We start from the raw sequence: 16,144 nt of genomic DNA, 5'->3' as shown, positions 1-16,144 counted from the left end.
TTCTTTCAAGGTTCTACTGAGGGGCGGGGCATAGTGGGATGGCTGCAGCCTGGGTTATCATAGGTGGTGAACGTGAGGCAAGGAAAAAACTTCTTACGATGCTAGAAAAATCAAAGGTTAAAAAAAAAAAATTAAAAAAAATTAAAAAATTCCTCGCCGTACTGTACCGTACTGTAAAGACCTTAGACTGGTGGCTGTGACTGGTGAGTGCCCTGCCAATGCAAGGCAGAGACACCGAACCAAATGTACCCTAATCCCGATGCCCCGCTAAGGTCTTCTATCATTGGTCAGTGCCTCTCTTGAGGTAAGCGGGTGGGCAGCAATGAAAAAAATATACTGCCTCCACGACCGCCCCTCATTCGACTTTTTTTTCCTCTTCTCCTTCATACTCCATCCAAAGGAAACAACACAAATAACCATCCCCATCCTAGGTTCTTGTCGATTCTCGTCATTCTCACGAGACTCCTGATCCTAGTCGATACCAGTTTCTTTTCTACCAAACGACACAAAGGCGCAGTCTTCTCAAGTAGAAGTTCTGCCCTCGTTTTTCGCTTCCGTCACCCCGCGATTTATCAACTCTAGATCGAGCTGTGCTTGATCTAGATTTTCCAAAGCCTCAACCGCAAATATGGCTGACAAGGGTCTTGAGGATGTCCCCGAGGGTGAGTTATCGCGTCCTTCACGCTGCCATAGGCTTCGCGATGCGCATGGGTTCCTGAGCGGCTCATGCATTGAGGGCAAGCCACTCGTATCACCAACAGACTTGCTGACCATACATGCCTTGCAGGACAGATCGAGTCCAACTACGACGAGACCGTCGACTCCTTCGATGACATGAACCTCAAGTCTGAGCTCCTCCGAGGTGGTGAGTGTCTCCCGCACCTCAACAAATCTCTCGCATGCCGCTCACAATAATCCTTAGTCTATGCCTACGGTTTCGAGCGTCCCTCTGCTATCCAGCAGCGCGCTATCATGCCCGTTATCAAGGGTCACGATGTCATTGCTCAGGCCCAGTCCGGTACTGGAAAGACTGCCACCTTCTCCATCTCTGTTCTCCAGAAGATCGACACCAACGTCAAGCAGTGCCAGGCTCTGATCCTTGCCCCTACCCGTGAGCTTGCTCAGCAGATCCAGAAGGTCGTTGTTGCCATCGGAGATTTTATGCAAATCGAGTGCCACGCTTGTATCGGTGGTACCAGTGTCCGTGAGGATATGAAGGCCCTTCAGGACGGTCCTCAGGTTGTTGTCGGTACTCCCGGTCGTGTTCAGGACATGATCCAGCGCCGTTTTCTCAAGACCGACAGCATGAAGATGTTCGTTCTCGACGAGGCCGATGAGATGCTTTCTGTAAGGAAAATAACTTCTTATCATTGAGATCCAAATGCTAACATCATCTCAGCGCGGTTTCACCGAGCAGATCTACGATATCTTCCAGCTTCTCCCCCAGTCCACTCAGGTCGTCCTTCTCTCTGCTACCATGCCCCAGGACGTTCTTGAGGTCACCACCAAGTTCATGCGTGACCCTGTCCGCATCTTGGTCAAGAAGGACGAGCTTACCCTGGAGGGTATCAAGCAGTTCTATATTGCCGTCGAGAAGGAGGAGTGGAAGTTGGACACCCTCTCCGATTTGTACGAGACCGTCACCATTACCCAGGCTGTTATCTTCTGCAACACCCGCAGAAAGGTTGACTGGCTCACCGACAAGCTCACTGCTCGTGATTTCACCGTCTCCGCCATGCACGGTGACATGGACCAGGCTCAGCGTGACCTGATCATGAAGGAGTTCCGATCCGGCTCTTCTCGTGTCCTGATCGCCACTGATCTCTTGGCCCGTGGTATCGATGTTCAACAGGTTTCCCTGGTCATCAACTATGATCTCCCTGCCAACCGTGAGAACTACATTCACCGAATTGGCCGTGGTGGTCGTTTCGGCCGAAAGGGTGTCGCCATCAACTTCGTCACCGCTGAGGACGTCCGCATGATGCGTGAGATTGAGCAGTTCTACAGCACCCAGATTGAGGAGATGCCCATGAACGTTGCCGACCTCATCTAAGCTCAATCTAAAAAAAAATTGAAAAAAGCAACACGGGTCTTCCAATATCCGTTACCAGGCTGTCTCATCAGCTATTTACGAGCGGACGATACAGGGCAGCCTGACATCTTTGGGAGGAGCTTACGGAGAAATCTCTTGTGGCAGTTGTTGATAGATCTCGTTTCTAGAGTACCGCGCTGGAAGGGCGGCAGACCTTCCCATACGAGCTGCCGCCGGTCCGGAAGGTGACCGCCGGGGAGGAGGTCAGAACTTCGACTTGACCGCATGGCAAAAGGCTTCGGGGGCAGTCCTTTGCGCCCTTAATACCTTTGGGGGGTGCATTGGGGGCTACCAAAAGTAATGCAACGGTTTTTTAAACCTGCTTTTTGTCTCTGTTATTTAGGGTGTCGTTATCATGATGAATGTTTTTCTTTTTCTATTTCAAGATTTTGACCAAATTTCGCTTGAATACAAGTGTCGGGTGACTTGATGTGAGGTATCTGAGTTCCAATCTACCTTAATGTTAACATTTCGACATCCATAATTACTATTTATCCATCCACTCTCTAAGTAATAGGCGCCTCTACGGCGTTAACCGACTTGAAGAATGCTCTACTCATTAAAGGTCACTGTGCCGTCGACAAATTAGATACCAATGTGATGATTGAATAAAGTGCCTAATCCGATGGCCTGCAAGGCCCTCGTAAACGAAAGTATTGTGTGTAGCTCGTTATTCCATCGTCTTCATCATCCTCTGCACATGCCCGAATGTACATCCATACCCAAATTACAGTACACTATATACGACTCCTGCTATCTTTGAGGAGAGTGAAACAAAGGAAAAGCCAAAGATAAAAGTGCAGCCGAGTCAAATCTTGGACCTGCCCATTGTAACGCCGTGTGTGGTATCGCCGCCCCATGATATATAAAGTCAAAGAAGCCGTCGCCTAAAGAACGCGGCTGAAGCTCGCTGAGCCAGAACTAACAAATTAATCAAACCTGCGTTTTTTCTTTTCGGAAAACATTCAACACCATCTAGTAGCCCTGACCAAAATGAGTCTGCGTAGGAGGTGGACTCCTGACAGCCTGGCCGGCATAGGCACCAGGGATAGGGACAGCCTCATAAGTGGGTTCATCAGTGCTCACAGGCCCGTGTTGCGAGACTTGAACAGTGGGGATGGCAGGAGGTGAGGCCTCAGTAGGTGTAAAGGCAGATTGATTTAGCTTGGGAGTAGCAGAAGGGGCCTTCATAGGAGGAGCCTGGAGCTTGAAGCCAGTCTCCTGGGGAGCAAATTGAGACTTGGGCTCAGCAAATTGGGTACCAGGCGTGAAGGTGGTGGGGTTCTCGCTGATGTCGGACAGGTATCGATAGGCAGCGGGAGGGTGACGGGGAGACATGGCATAGGCACTGAGAGCGGGGGACTTGGGGCCGAAGCCGGGAGTGTTGGGAGCAGACTGGCTGCGGAGCTGGGCGAGGTAGAGATCGGATCGAGCACGGTCTCGCATGTCCATAGACTTGAAAAGGCGTCGCTTTGTGTAGTAACGGTAGAAGACGACGCTGTAGAGGAGGATACAGAGAACCTCGATGACCACCTCGATGATGATGCAGATCATGGCCCAGTTCTGAAGACGGCAGACAAGAGCATAGTCGACTTTCTCACCGAAGACTTCAGATCGATGGTTGTTAACACAAGACCAACCCCACATATCCTGGTTTCCGCTGTTGTTCCTTGAGTTCTGGAAAATAACAGCTGTGACAACCCATAGAATCAAGGCAAGAATGAACTATGTAAAGTCAGTGCTTGCTCAAGCCAAGCCCACAAGATGCGTGACTTACCCAGCCAATGGCGAACATGGTATAGTAGGTCCCGACTTTCTCGGCACGTCGATGACCACCTCGACAGTAGGAGATAAAAACAACAATACAAGCGACAAGAGACACGCATGCCATGGCAAGAACAAGTTTCTGGGGCCAGGCGCTGGTGTTCTTGGCCCATGAAGGCATCTTGCTCTGATCAGGCAAAGCTTTGGTAGCGTTAAAGATTGTAAATGAAGCAGAAAGCATGGCAAGGATGATAAGAGAGCAGCTAAAGTTAACACCACGGAGAGCGAACTTGGCCAAGCGGACTCGGGCCTTGATTTTCTGTCAAAGTGTAAGTGGCATGTTCGCAGAGTCAGTTGATATGGCGGAGTTACATACCACATCGCGCGCTTGCTCCTTGTCAGTTGACGCCTCACGCTTCTCCAGAATATCTTCCTCCCGAAATGTTGGACTCAAGGGGTTCTTGAGATGAGCAGGCGTTCCTGGCACCTTCATGGCACTCTTGAGTGGCGTCTTGGGAGTCATTGGGACGGGAATGGATTCTCGCTGGCCGATGTAGCCAAAACCAACGTCAGCGGGTTGAGGCTGAGCAACGTGCGACTTCTCGGGGTCGGCAAAGGGGGACCGAGCCTCGACGGGTGAGTGAACTGAAGTTGCCTCAGCAAATCGAGGAGTTCGGGGTTTCAGAGAGCCGTCCGAGGATGAGGATTCTGAGGTACCAGGTCGTGCTGAAGCGAGGTTGAGTGCGGCAGGCCGCCTCCTATCTTCTACAGAATCGTCAGTCAGCATTATGGATCGTTGATCGTCGTCAGTTCCCTCCCTCAGATCAGAGACGAACCTGGGCCAGCCATGTTTATAACAGGTAAATGTGTGAGAGGAGAAAGATATCAACAGCAAGATGTGCAAGTGGATGTATAAGAGCTTCGACGCAGTCCAAGCTCGCAACCGTAATAGAACAGAGACAATTGCAAAAGAACAGAGAGACCAGCTATCAAAGGATTGGGAAAGAGGTCCGGCCTGGCGGACTCGAGTGGGAAATGGCGAGTTTTGAGGTTGGCGGCAACATAGGGAACCAGGACGCTCATTCGACACCATGAAAACGCCAGCAACGGGACAGGACATGAGAGAGGGAAGGGGGTGCCGAGAATAGTAACGGAGGATGGCCTTACCAGAAAGAAGGGCGGATAGCAGCAAGACTTGTGATAGGCAGATGCCAGCCGCCCGTTAAGTGACTCGGTTTGGATTTAGACGCCCAAGTGATTGTGAAGATGGTAGGTCAAACTCCGCTGGCCTGGTTTTGTCACCGGCGAGTCAGCGCTTGAGAACTTTGTGTTGCTGAGGTTCGTAACGCCAAGATAAGTATGAACTCTGAGTAGTCTTGGAGAATATAGGATTACGGGCGGGCGAGTCAAATGGAAATAGAGAGGGGATCACAAGAGAGATTTGGGAAAGCTGCGGTGTTATGTGAAGCGGTACTGTATTGTGCGGACAGGGTACCCAGTCCTCCCATGACCCTCGAGACACCAACAGGGCAATTGTTCCATTGAAACAACCATATTCGGCTGGAATTGTCCGGGACATCTTTTGCATGGTACCCAGGTAGGTCCCTCATATCGATTGCCCATGCTGAGCAATATCACTGGATGGCAGAAGTTGCCCGGCGGTTAAAGGACATGGTGTTGAAGCGTGGATCTTTGATAGAGGGTATCTTTGTTGTCCTATTGGCTGTGCCAGGCAGCCGCTCTTTGGACCCTGGACGTTGATCTGCCGGTCTGATAGGCTACTTCCTGCAGGCGCTTCACATCTTCACCTCTATATGACCAATCAGCTCATTGAGAGCCGTGATGAGCCAGATGGCCATCCAGCCACCTGCAGGCTTCGGCGGCAACAAACGAGTTTTGTTTCGATATGCTGAGATCCATGCTTGAGCTTGGGGGGTGGCCCACCAAGGATGTTGCATTAAGCATCTGTCAGGGTGACTCGGTCCATCCAAGCTTTATTTCAAGCAAATGCATGCGTTTTCCTGTGCACTTCAGGTGGCCAGAGTCTTTACCCATCTTGGCAGCCGAATGAGTGGCTTTTCAGCTCCAAGGCATTGGTCGAGTTGGTAGTTGGTTGCACACGGTATCCGGAAAATTGTCCAAGATGCAGCAATGCAGTCATGGTCGCTCATGGCTGTGCTGTAACAGTGAGACACCATGAACACAACAAGCTATATCCCCATCCAAGGTTACATGTCAAGGCTTTCTAGGAAGGTCAGTGATGATTCGGGATACACAAGTTGATAAAGATAGCATCAAGCCCCATGTCATATGCGAGTATCACTTGAGAGAATTTTGCTAAGTATGTAGCAATTCTCATAGAACCCTCTCACCGTCTTGAGAAGTTGAGCGTTCTTGACTTGAATATTTGATAATCCAAGGAGGCTGGTGCATTCAATATTACCCGCCCCCCCCCTTGATCTTGGCGTCTTATCGATAGTGGAAGGCTAAATTCTGGCACGTGATCACCTAGAAACTGTTTACAACATATCATTGCTAATCTGCTCCTAAATCCAGACGCATTGTTAATCATGTATTTGTTAACATCATTATATCCGTAATCCGCTCATTAGTTGAAAGCGTATGAAAATAATGATAGCTTGATTCCGGATTCGTTCCTTGAGTTCCGGGAGGTCGTCTCGCAAACCAAGAGCCTGTATGTATAGGTCGATTGATCAGATGAAAAAAAAAAAGAGGAGGATTCGAGACAAGGTAAGCCTCAGTGGGCAATGATCATTCCGAGGCCATGAGGGGCCTTAAAGGCTGCTAGCTTGTCCTGATACCATACTATTGTCGTAATGATACCCCGTAGTCCGCTTTGCTTCCGAGACATACAAGGTGCACGAAACAACTGACAGGATTGATAATGCACGCCTCTTGTCAGAATTGTATAATCGCTTGAGAAGGAAAATAGCCGCACAACATCAATCAATGCCAATCCACGCTGAAACCTACTCTCTTTACTCCATAAGGTAGGTTAGGTATCTTACAGTATTCTTCTCATAACCTGGGTACCTGCCACAGGGTAACCTTCACTGGTATCATGGAGGTGGGACACTTTGGATACTTTGGCCGAAGCTCACCCGAGGAGGGGCATCAAATCCTTATCGCTCTATCGTGCCCCATCAGGCCTAGCGTAAGAGTCATAGCCATTTCGAGAGACTGCACACGAGGAATTTTGCCATCATCAAGGCGAAATACGCAAAATCTCGGCCCTCGACGACCCGCAACCTGGAGAACCATTCGTGAGACCTTCGAATATTGGACCGTAATTTTCTACCGATCCAGCCGACCGACTACCTTACTCGAAACCGCTCTCCCGCTGCTCTACGACCGAAAAACCACTTCTGAAATACCGACCGAATTGCCCCGCCTTCATCATGTCTGCCAACGGCGACCCCAAATACGACGACATCGAGTCCGAGTCTGACTCCGGCGAGTCTGTCGGCCACAACGAGGCTGGCGATGAGAAGCCCCTCAAGTCGGCTCTCAAGAAGTCCAACCCAGCTATCGCAGAGCCCGCTGCTCAAAAACCTCCTCTGCCCCCGCAAACCGACCCCAAAGATCTCGATGTTGCCAGCCTGACCCCCTTGACGCCCGAGATTATTGCCCGTCAAGCTACTATCAACATTGGTACCATTGGCCATGTAGCTCACGGAAAGTCCACGGTCGTCAAGGCTATCTCTGGTGTTCAGACTGTCCGTTTCAAGAACGAGTTGATCCGAAACATTACCATCAAGTTGGGTTATGCCAACGCCAAGATCTACAAATGCGACAACCAAGCATGCCCTCGACCTGGATGCTACCGCAGTTACAAGAGTGAGAAGGAAGTTGACCCTCCTTGTGAGAGAGATGGCTGTGGCGGTACTTACAGGCTATTGCGACACGTCTCGTAAGTTGACACTTTAATTAAAACTCGTGTACGGAATAATGACTGATGTTTACAGATTCGTCGATTGCCCCGGTCACGATATTCTCATGAGCACCATGTTGTCAGGCGCCGCCGTCATGGACGCCGCTCTCCTTCTCATCGCCGGTAACGAATCTTGCCCTCAGCCCCAGACCTCCGAGCACTTGGCTGCTATTGAGATTATGAAGCTCGACAAGATCATCATTCTCCAGAACAAGGTTGATCTTATGCGAGAAGAGGCTGCGCAGCAGCACTACCAATCCATCCTCAAGTTCATACGAGGAACTGTCGCCGGCAAGTCCCCAGTCATTCCCATCTCTGCCCAGCTCAAGTTCAACATCGATGCCGTCAACGAGGCCATTGTCAACACCATTCCCGTTCCTCCCAGAGACTTCAGCATAGACCCTCATATGATCGTTATTCGATCATTCGACGTCAACAAGCCTGGTTCCGAGATCGACGACCTCAAGGGTGGTGTTGCTGGTGGCTCTATTCTCCACGGTGTTGTCAAGCTTGGTGATGAGATCGAGATCCGACCTGGTATTGTCTCCCGAGACGATAGCGGTGCCCTAAAGTGCACTCCCATTTTCAGCCGAGTCGTCTCGCTCAACTCCGAAGCCAACGACCTCAAGTACGCCGTTCCCGGTGGTCTCATCGGTGTCGGCACCCGAATTGATCCTACTCTGTGCCGAGCCGATCGTCTGGTCGGTTTCGTATTGGGTCTCAAGGGCCGCCTTCCCGAGATCTACAGTGAGATCGAGGTCAACTTCTACCTTCTCCGCCGCCTGCTCGGTGTGAGGACCGCCGATGGCAAACAAGCCAAGGTTGCTAAGCTCGCTAAGAACGAGGTTATCATGGTCAACATTGGTTCTACCTCCACTGGCGCCAAGGTTGCTGCCATCAAGAACGACGCTGCTAAGCTTGTCCTGACCAGCCCTGCCTGTACCAACATCGGCGAAAAGGTTGCTCTGAGCAGACGTATTGAGAAGCATTGGCGTCTCATTGGTTGGGCTACCATTGCTGCGTAAGTTTCCACATACATGAGCCCCCCTCCCCGATACAGAATAATTCGACTGACCTCCTTCACAGTGGTGTGACCCTCGAGCCCAGCACTGCTTAGACTTTCCACCTAGACCAACGAACGACTTAAGCAGCTTTTTCGCATGATTTCCCGGCTACATGACATGAAGAGCTCAAGAACGCCCAATTGCAGAGGCAAAGCCCCAGAAGGCATTTTGAGTAGACGGTTGGCGCTGGAGGGGGGCCTGGTGTTTGGTGGTATTTTACAAGAGAGCATGGGGACGAAAGAATAGGGGGAGCTAGATGAGTCCATGCCACGAGCTCCGAAGAACATGTGGCTGTGACTAGCGGATGAGAAATGTAGTTACGCTGTAAATGCATCGAGGTTACACCAACCTCACAGGGAGACCCAAAAGTTTTAGCCAAACGCTCATAGCACGAAATGAAGAGATTTCATGACTAAACTTCCAAGTATATATAACATCTATTTGCGCGTTTTGCGCGCGTGCTTGACCAAGTTTTCTATGACACCTTCGAATGCTTCGCGATCGCCAATCTTTTCGTCAGTTCTCTTCTTCCAATATTCCAAAGCTTCCTTGGCCGCTTCCTGCAAACCTTCCAGTTTGGCTACGTGCGCTTTTAATTCCTCATCAGTCATACCATCAAGCGCTTCGTCTGTTGTTTGGCATAAATGACGAGCAGCTACGAGGTCTAGCTCGGGTTGTGGTGGAGGCCCGCGCCGCTTTCTTGTCGAGGCTGATGGCTTTCCTTGCGTATCAACTGATGTAGATGAATTGTTACCTTCGCCTTGCCGTAACCTAGATACAGACCGGGAATCTGTAGACGTTCTAGGGGACAATGAGGGGACATTGAGAGAAGGAAGGACGAGTTTCTTCTGCTTAGAGGCTGGGAGGATCTCGTCGAGATCGACGGGAACACCGAGTGACACGAGAAAGAGGCGGCGTGTGCGAGAGCGGATCCAATCAGGGGGTGCGAGAGGAGGTGGCGCTACCAGTTGTGACCAGAGAGATGCGGACCTTGCTGTAAAAAACACCGAGTCCTTGGAGAGAGGAGGGAATGTAGGAAGATCGAGTTCTTCTGGAGGGTATAGAGTAGCGAGGAAAGGCTCCAAGGCAGATACGACTGCTTCTGGATCGAGCCCATCAAAATCGGGTATGGACTACACAATGGTGAGCGAAGTACAAGGGGCATAAAGTAGGTATATCATACGAATGGTAATGTAGACTGCTGCGGAGGCTGTGTGGCAGTGGGCGCTGGTGTCTCTGCTTCCTGGAAGCCATCTTCAAAGTCATCGAAGTCATCGTCCTCATTACCCTCCTCGAAATCATCAAAGTCGTCGCCGAAACCGTCGTCGCCGTCATTATCTTGTTGTGTATCGTCATCGTCATCGTCATCATCATCGTCAGCATCTTGCAAAGAAGCAGCTATGGCACGGGGGCTTTCAGAAGGTCCATCTTCTTGTAATTTCGAGTCTGTAGTATCGGGTGACGGTCTTGAATTATCTACGCAGGCGAGTCTCAGTGGTCAATGATCATTCATTTGGATTTTAGGATTTTGCTACTCCCGTACCAGAATTGCTGTCAACATGTGCGCTCTCGCCTTGAATCTCCTTGACCTGACCATCAGAATCCACGAGAATGTCCGGAGAAGCATCTGCTTTGCGCCTCTCCTCATATTGAATTGAGTGCGATCGGCTTCTAGCCCCAGGAGCCTCCTCTACGATGGTCGTGGGAGCTTTGATTTCGGGCGTAGAGGGAGCATTTTGAGATGCGCCCGTCTCTGGAGCAATCGCAATCTCGTCAGGCTGAGCATCTTGCCCCCGCATCTCGTATGCTTCAGTTCCCGGAACCTCGCCGTGTGATGGCTGATCGTCGACCTTCTCGACCCGGGTCTTGGGAATTGGCGAACTAATCTTGGGACTTCCCGCGCCAGATGCAGCATCGGTAAACTGGTCGTCGGATTCGGACTCCTCAGCTACAACATGTCAGCAAGGGTGGTCGATTGTCCGAAAATCGGTGCCATCATACCAAGTTCGTGGGCTCCAGGGTCCTCAACGGGAGCACCCTTGGGAAGCTCAAGCTTCTCGGCGTCTGTCATGATGACGGGAGTTGGATGGAAATGGTGTTTCGAGATCTAGAACATGCGGTATTGATAGTCGGCGTGGGGTTCAAGGAACACAGGGCTAACAGCTGAGCAGGCTTAATGGCTTTAACGCGGTATTGGGGGAGCCTGAGGTGGTGAGGTGAGGGCGGTAAAGTGTAATACGACTGTCGTTGAAGGAGGACTGGCGCACAGAACGAATTAAGGCTAGTTACAGCAACGAACTTGATTAGGTAGAATATGATCGGTACGAATGAATCAAGAAAAGAGGTCGTTCCCGTTCATCAGTTCGTGAGAGCTACCTACTACCTTACCTAAGGTAGAGCTCAAGTGGACAAGTATCACGTGGGGCTACCAACACTTACCTCTTTTCTTCAACTCAGTTGGGCGGCTCTTGCCCATCCCATCCAATCCATCCATTCGCGATCCTTGGCTTTGAGTTATCCCTGCATCAGCTTGGTCTAGAACACAGCATGGTCACCGTATTTGGGTCGGAGGGTTCGATTGACGCCACGATACTTGGCATATTGCTGCATTAGTATGATAGTGAGACTACATGAAACTCGAAAGGAACGATGTAATAAGTAATTTTCGATGCTTGTAACTTTCTTTGCTACCGGCCTACCTACTAACCTTAGGTACTGTTTGGGCCCATTAGCATGGACACGAGAAAATTGAGATGATGACTATTAGCAGTTCATTGTCAACCTTTGGCACAAGATCTATCCTTCATCTGAAACTGAAGCACAATGCTTACTATCTTCAACATACATAAAACATAATACTTATCGTCCCATTTAGACAGTGCCGCATCTTACATTCCACTTCCTATCATTATTATAAGCCAACTGATCTCAACTTGAAGACTGCTCTATCATACATGTACTGCGTCTTCCATTCAAAATGTTTCACCACATACTCAATGTTTACGACCAGAAGGTTAAACGAAGGCAGCGTAGCTGATGACTTCTGTTGTATTATTGTGATGAAACACCGTACAGAACTTCCATTCGTGGGTGTCATACTCCAAAGCTCTGTGTTTGAATTCACCCGTCATGATTGTTAATATTTTGTCTTTATCGAGATCTGAAGTTACAGCCAAACTGAATAAACACCGTTTATAACGTATATAGTGAAACGGTTGCCGAAGTAGGCTAGCACGGACACGGTGCAGCTAGCGGTAAATGCTCATCTCAGGACGCGTCTCCACAAAAAAAGCTCCCAAATGCTATGCGGACCAGCCGCCTTCAACACATCCGTTGCCATCAACGACCACAATCCTCCCATTTCGACTTACGTAGTCATCATCCCAGGTCTTGCTTTCGACTACCGGGAAACTTCTTCTTCGACGTCTCGATACTTCTCCAAACTGGATCAGGTACTCGCGACCGATAAATCCCCCGATTTGAGCAAGCTGATCTCGGCCTTCAACTCCTAAGATGTCGTTCAGCTTCGGAAACGCAAGCTCTTCCAGCGCGCCCAACAACACGACATCGACTGCGCCAGCTTCGGGGGGCCTTTTTGGAGCAGCTACAGGAACTCCTAGCTTCTCATTCGGCTCGATTGGTGGCTCTGCCAGTAACACCACAACACCGACCAGCAGCGCAACCAATATGTTTGGTCAACAAAGCGGTGCCTCAGCGCAGAAGCCCGGCGGCAATCTCTTCGGCGGCGGCGCAAACACAGCCAACACTTCTACCACTCCCTCTTCTGGTGGTATCTTCGGCGGTGGTGGCTCTACAACTCCTGCGACGGGTGGTCTTTTTGGGGGTGCCTCGTCTACTACGCCAGCGGCTACTTCAGCACCTTCTAGCGGTGGATTGTTTGGTGGTGGTGCCAGCAATTCAACGGCCCCTGCATCTTCAGGACTTTTTGGAAACAATGGGAACAATGCAAGCAAGCCAGCCACTGGCCTCTTCGGCGGTGGTGGCTCTTCTACTACTGCTAGTAGTGGCGCTGGTCTGTTCGGCCAGAATAATGCCAACCAGGCAGCGACAGCTACCCCTTCTTCTGCAACCACAAACCTTTTCGGAAACGCCGCCTCTGGGGCTGCAACTCCTGCTAAGCCAACTTTCGCTTTACCATCTACGACTCCAGCTGGGGCACCACCCGCTGACTCTTCGAAGCCTACTGGTGGATTATTCGGCAATACAGGCGCGCAAGCATCCGGTGGAAACTCTAGTTTATTCGGCGGAGCGAAACCTGCAAGCACGTCTGCTCCTTCTGCCCAACCCAGCACTACAGCAGCTGCATCATCCGGCGGCCTCTTCGGGGGTGCGCAGTCCGGAAGCAGCGCTCCTCCCGGGGGTCTTTTTGGAGCAAAGCCGGCTCCAGCCTCTACTCCCGCGGCCGGAGGCCTGTTCGGTACGAAGACTGAAGGGGCTCCGCCTGCTGCGGCTTCGCAAGCCGGAAGCACGGCCCCTGCCAACTCTACAGCCTCCTTATTCGGTGCCAAACCTGCAGCCCCAGCGACTACAACTCCAGGCTCGACACCGGCGAGTGGCCTCTTCGGCGGCGGCGCAACAACTTCTGCTGCCTCAGGAGCTTCTGCTACAACAACAGCTGGAGGTTTGTTCGGAGCCAAACCTCCAACAAGTACAACTTCTACAGCGGCTCCGGCCACAACTTCAGCAAGCGCTGGCAGTCTTTTTGGCGGCGCTCCCAAGCCATCCACCGAATCATCTACTTCAACGCCAGCCGGTGGTCTGTTCGGAGCACCTGCATCCAGCCAGCCGGCCGGTTCTGCAGCTACCACGACTGCAACAGCTGGTGCAACAACTACTACTGCCCCTGCGGTTGGCTCAACTCCTGCTGCTGCCAGCAGCCTGTTTGGTGCGAAGCCTACCACAGACGCCAGCAAGGATGCAGCTAAGTCTGCGGCTTCCAGTGCCACCCCTGGAGCCCTAGGCGCTTCCACGACTGGCCCAACATCCCAGATGGCGCGACTCAAGAACAAAACCATGGAGGACATTGTCACACGTTGGGCATCCGATCTCTCCAAATACCAGAAGGAATTTAAGGAGCAAGCCACCACTGTGTCGACCTGGGACAGAAGCCTGGTGGATAACGGCGAGAAGATCCAGAAGTTGTACTTGGATACATTCGAGGCTGAACGAGCCAGCCATGAAATCGAGCGACAGCTTGCTGCTGTAGAAAGCCAGCAAGATGAGCTCGAGGCTTGGTTGGACCGATATGAGTCTGAGGTTCAGGATATGTTTGCGAAGCAGCTTGGTCCTGGTGAGCAGTTAGCTGGCCCTGACCAAGAACGAGAACGTACATACAAGCTTGCGGAGAAGCTGACGCAACAATTGGATGAAAAGTCGCGCGATCTCTCCAAGATGGTCAAGGAAATCAATGACATCTCAGGGACATTGAACAAGGGTGCTAAGCCTGAGGACCCTGTAAGTTCCGTTCCATTTTTATTACCTGGATAAGGTTTGCTAACCCAGTACACAGCTGAGCCAGATTGTTCGGGTCCTGAATGGCCACCTTACACAATTGCAGTGGATTGATGCTAATGCCTCGTCGCTGCAAGCCAAGGTCGCGGCTGCTCAGAAATCGAGCAGCAACCTAGGAAGTCATTATGCCGGTTCTGATAATGATGCGGCAGAGAGCTTCTATCGCTCTTACATGGGTCGACGATGAGGAGGGGGCAATAATTATTGGCTTGGAGTTTTAGGCAAGGAATTCAGATAATTCTGTATCAGATATGAACACGGAGAGAAGACGTGCAGTACAGCTCAGTTTAGAGTAACAAGGATACGGGCGACATCTGGAAATCCAATGTTGAGGAGTGCAAATGCGTGATTGTTCTTGTACACTAGTTTAGACTATGGAAAAAGACAAGCACTGGAAGAAGTGCAATTTCAAGTCAGGTCGAGTTCCCCCAACCGATAAATGTACATCCATCGATCTTGGCGAGCGGGATTGAACCTCAGTCAGAGCTGATGATTTCTCCCCGCAGTCTTTGCCGGGGGTATCCGGTAATCCGAGGTATGAGTTGTTTAGTTCTTCTCGCCGCCCTGCTCACGGGTGATCTCGTCACTGAAGGGGAATTGAAGTTAGAGGTATGCTCAACTCGGGTGTCCGACAACTGCGCAGATGGTACATGGGTAGCTTACATGTGCTTGGAGAGACGGTCAAGGTGCTGCTGCTGCTCCTGGAGCTTCTTCTTGAGCTCAATGAGCTTCTCCTTCTCGCGCTGGCGGATAGCGTAATCCTCGCTGGCCTTCTCCCGTCGCTGGAAGGCATCACTAGAGAATGACAAATGTCAGAATCCTTCGATCCCCATGTCAATTGGACCGTAGGTGGAAAACTCACCCAGAACCACCAGTGGGACGGACTGAACCAGTAGCTCCCTCAGTCATGACGCGAGGAGTGGTAGAGAAGCATCGAACAGGCCGGAAGGCGGCTGTCTGGCGGAAGGTTGTGCGAAGCATGCTGGCGTTGAAGTTTTGATTTCTTGTCTTGGCTTGCTAGTGACAAAGAAGGATTGGAGATGTGCTTTGTTTTGTAGCCGATGACGTTGGAGGGTTGCTGGTGGAAGAGCCGAGATGATCTGACGACGAGCTCAGGCCAAGGGTAGAATGCTATGGTCGCCTTAGGCCGTTACTTGATATTGGCACATGACGGGCTGGTAAAACCAGGTACTGGATTAACAATCATGGCCGGCCTAGCGGCAAATCCCGGCCAGCTCCGCCTGCAAGCTCGAACCTGGGTCATGATCTTTCAGCCTACGAGACAATGGAATTGAGCCAGCCAGGGACCAGGATATAGCTCTAGGGTGCCTGGTCAGGCATAACTACCCTAAATTGTGCAGAATAGCACTTTGGTTTATCGGTATTTTTTGAGTGTATTATGAAGCTCGGGGTTTCCTTGCATTCGATGCTCGACCTTCACAACCTTTGGATGGCGCATCACATGTACCACACACAGCTTGGTCCCGGAGCCATTGCATGACATCAGAGTTCTCTTCAGGTGGGGTTTTATCGGGGTTTATTCTACATGCTACTAACATACACAATACCATAATAAGTAGTCACTGGGTGCCGTGTGGTGTTCCAGGTTAACTGATTTATTAGTCAATACAGACCTCACGAGATATAGGGATAACTGCTCTGGTAGTCGGAGGGAGTTGTATCGTGGCATTTTGGATAACGACGTCAGTGAATCAGGTAAACTGCCAAACCAACACAATA

General features: G+C 50.9%; 6 protein-coding genes across 9 annotated transcripts; 3 read left to right on the top strand and 3 right to left on the bottom strand.

Annotated features, from left to right (window-relative positions):
• Positions 1 to 192: 192 nt before the first annotated feature.
• FOIG_12244 (ATP-dependent RNA helicase eIF4A) lies at positions 193 to 2,699 on the top strand. Its single transcript, XM_031213103.1, has 4 exons — positions 193 to 662; positions 788 to 865; positions 923 to 1,347; positions 1,400 to 2,699. The coding sequence occupies exons 1-4, from the start codon at positions 629 to 631 to the stop codon at positions 2,051 to 2,053; spliced, it is 1,191 nt and encodes a 396-aa protein (XP_031057399.1). The 5' UTR covers positions 193 to 628; the 3' UTR covers positions 2,054 to 2,699.
• On the bottom strand, positions 2,363 to 6,253 carry FOIG_12243 (uncharacterized protein; the record flags this gene model as incomplete). 3 transcript variants are annotated; one of them, XM_031213101.1, is made up of 4 exons in its annotated part: positions 2,363 to 3,817; positions 3,870 to 4,175; positions 4,233 to 4,621; positions 4,693 to 6,253. In XM_031213101.1, the coding sequence occupies 4 exons, from the start codon at positions 4,703 to 4,705 to the stop codon at positions 3,068 to 3,070; spliced, it is 1,458 nt and encodes a 485-aa protein (XP_031057397.1). In that variant the 3' UTR covers positions 2,363 to 3,067. The 3 variants fall into 3 exon arrangements, with proteins under 3 accessions (XP_031057397.1, XP_031057398.1, XP_031057396.1); XM_031213102.1 differs by having other exon boundaries at positions 5,024 to 6,253; XM_031213100.1 differs by having other exon boundaries at positions 2,440 to 3,817; positions 4,233 to 4,976.
• Positions 6,254 to 6,925: 672 nt separating this feature from the next.
• FOIG_12242 (eukaryotic translation initiation factor 2 subunit gamma) lies at positions 6,926 to 10,187 on the top strand. Its single transcript, XM_031213099.1, has 3 exons — positions 6,926 to 7,787; positions 7,843 to 8,829; positions 8,895 to 10,187. The coding sequence occupies exons 1-3, from the start codon at positions 7,276 to 7,278 to the stop codon at positions 8,923 to 8,925; spliced, it is 1,530 nt and encodes a 509-aa protein (XP_031057395.1). The 5' UTR covers positions 6,926 to 7,275; the 3' UTR covers positions 8,926 to 10,187.
• On the bottom strand, positions 7,645 to 11,309 carry FOIG_12241 (uncharacterized protein). Of its 2 annotated transcripts, XM_031213097.1 has the most exons (4): positions 10,874 to 11,309; positions 10,416 to 10,820; positions 10,056 to 10,348; positions 7,645 to 10,005 (listed from the first exon to the last, which is right to left on the bottom strand). In XM_031213097.1, the coding sequence occupies exons 1-4, from the start codon at positions 10,941 to 10,943 to the stop codon at positions 9,310 to 9,312; spliced, it is 1,464 nt and encodes a 487-aa protein (XP_031057393.1). In that variant the 5' UTR covers positions 10,944 to 11,309; the 3' UTR covers positions 7,645 to 9,309. The 2 variants fall into 2 exon arrangements, with proteins under 2 accessions (XP_031057393.1, XP_031057394.1); XM_031213098.1 differs by having other exon boundaries at positions 10,416 to 11,309.
• An 867-nt stretch (positions 11,310 to 12,176) lies between these two features.
• FOIG_12240 (uncharacterized protein) lies at positions 12,177 to 14,845 on the top strand. Its single transcript, XM_031213096.1, has 2 exons — positions 12,177 to 14,347; positions 14,403 to 14,845. The coding sequence occupies exons 1-2, from the start codon at positions 12,386 to 12,388 to the stop codon at positions 14,589 to 14,591; spliced, it is 2,151 nt and encodes a 716-aa protein (XP_031057392.1). The 5' UTR covers positions 12,177 to 12,385; the 3' UTR covers positions 14,592 to 14,845.
• FOIG_12239 (uncharacterized protein) lies at positions 14,341 to 15,785 on the bottom strand. Its single transcript, XM_031213095.1, has 3 exons — positions 15,267 to 15,785; positions 15,068 to 15,199; positions 14,341 to 14,990 (listed from the first exon to the last, which is right to left on the bottom strand). Exons 1-3 carry the CDS (start codon positions 15,383 to 15,385, stop codon positions 14,951 to 14,953), a joined length of 291 nt encoding a protein of 96 aa, XP_031057391.1. The 5' UTR covers positions 15,386 to 15,785; the 3' UTR covers positions 14,341 to 14,950.
• Positions 15,786 to 16,144: the final 359 nt, after the last annotated feature.

Source organism: Fusarium odoratissimum (assembly GCF_000260195.1).
Source record: "Fusarium odoratissimum NRRL 54006 unplaced genomic scaffold supercont1.25, whole genome shotgun sequence".
Taxonomy (NCBI): Eukaryota; Fungi; Ascomycota; class Sordariomycetes; order Hypocreales; family Nectriaceae; genus Fusarium; species Fusarium odoratissimum.
This window is presented reverse-complemented; position numbering and strand designations above follow the sequence as displayed.

What these genes read in the sequence shown, in the direction of transcription:
- FOIG_12241 (XM_031213097.1), bottom strand. Translation starts at nt 10,943, where the DNA reads ATGACAGACGCCGAGAAGCTTGAGCTTCCCAAGGGTGCTCCCGTTGAG. An exon ending in CCCTGGAGCCCACGAACTTG is followed by an intron (nt 10,821 to 10,873) that starts GTATGATGGCAC and finishes GACATGTTGTAG; the next exon opens with CTGAGGAGTCCGAATCCGAC. An exon ending in ACATGTTGACAGCAATTCTG is followed by an intron (nt 10,349 to 10,415) that starts GTACGGGAGTAG and finishes TCGCCTGCGTAG; the next exon opens with ATAATTCAAGACCGTCACCC.
- FOIG_12242 (XM_031213099.1), top strand. Translation starts at nt 7,276, where the DNA reads ATGTCTGCCAACGGCGACCCCAAATACGACGACATCGAGTCCGAGTCT. An exon ending in AGGCTATTGCGACACGTCTC is followed by an intron (nt 7,788 to 7,842) that starts GTAAGTTGACAC and finishes TGATGTTTACAG; the next exon opens with ATTCGTCGATTGCCCCGGTC. An exon ending in GGTTGGGCTACCATTGCTGC is followed by an intron (nt 8,830 to 8,894) that starts GTAAGTTTCCAC and finishes CCTCCTTCACAG; the next exon opens with TGGTGTGACCCTCGAGCCCA.
- FOIG_12244 (XM_031213103.1), top strand. Translation starts at nt 629, where the DNA reads ATGGCTGACAAGGGTCTTGAGGATGTCCCCGAGG. An exon ending in TCTTGAGGATGTCCCCGAGG is followed by an intron (nt 663 to 787) that starts GTGAGTTATCGC and finishes CATGCCTTGCAG; the next exon opens with GACAGATCGAGTCCAACTAC. An exon ending in AGGCCGATGAGATGCTTTCT is followed by an intron (nt 1,348 to 1,399) that starts GTAAGGAAAATA and finishes ACATCATCTCAG; the next exon opens with CGCGGTTTCACCGAGCAGAT.
- FOIG_12239 (XM_031213095.1), bottom strand. Translation starts at nt 15,385, where the DNA reads ATGCTTCGCACAACCTTCCGCCAGACAGCCGCCTTCCGGCCTGTTCGA. An exon ending in CGTCCCACTGGTGGTTCTGG is followed by an intron (nt 15,200 to 15,266) that starts GTGAGTTTTCCA and finishes GTCATTCTCTAG; the next exon opens with TGATGCCTTCCAGCGACGGG. An exon ending in GACCGTCTCTCCAAGCACAT is followed by an intron (nt 14,991 to 15,067) that starts GTAAGCTACCCA and finishes ATTCCCCTTCAG; the next exon opens with TGACGAGATCACCCGTGAGC.
- FOIG_12240 (XM_031213096.1), top strand. Translation starts at nt 12,386, where the DNA reads ATGTCGTTCAGCTTCGGAAACGCAAGCTCTTCCAGCGCGCCCAACAAC. An exon ending in GTGCTAAGCCTGAGGACCCT is followed by an intron (nt 14,348 to 14,402) that starts GTAAGTTCCGTT and finishes CCCAGTACACAG; the next exon opens with CTGAGCCAGATTGTTCGGGT.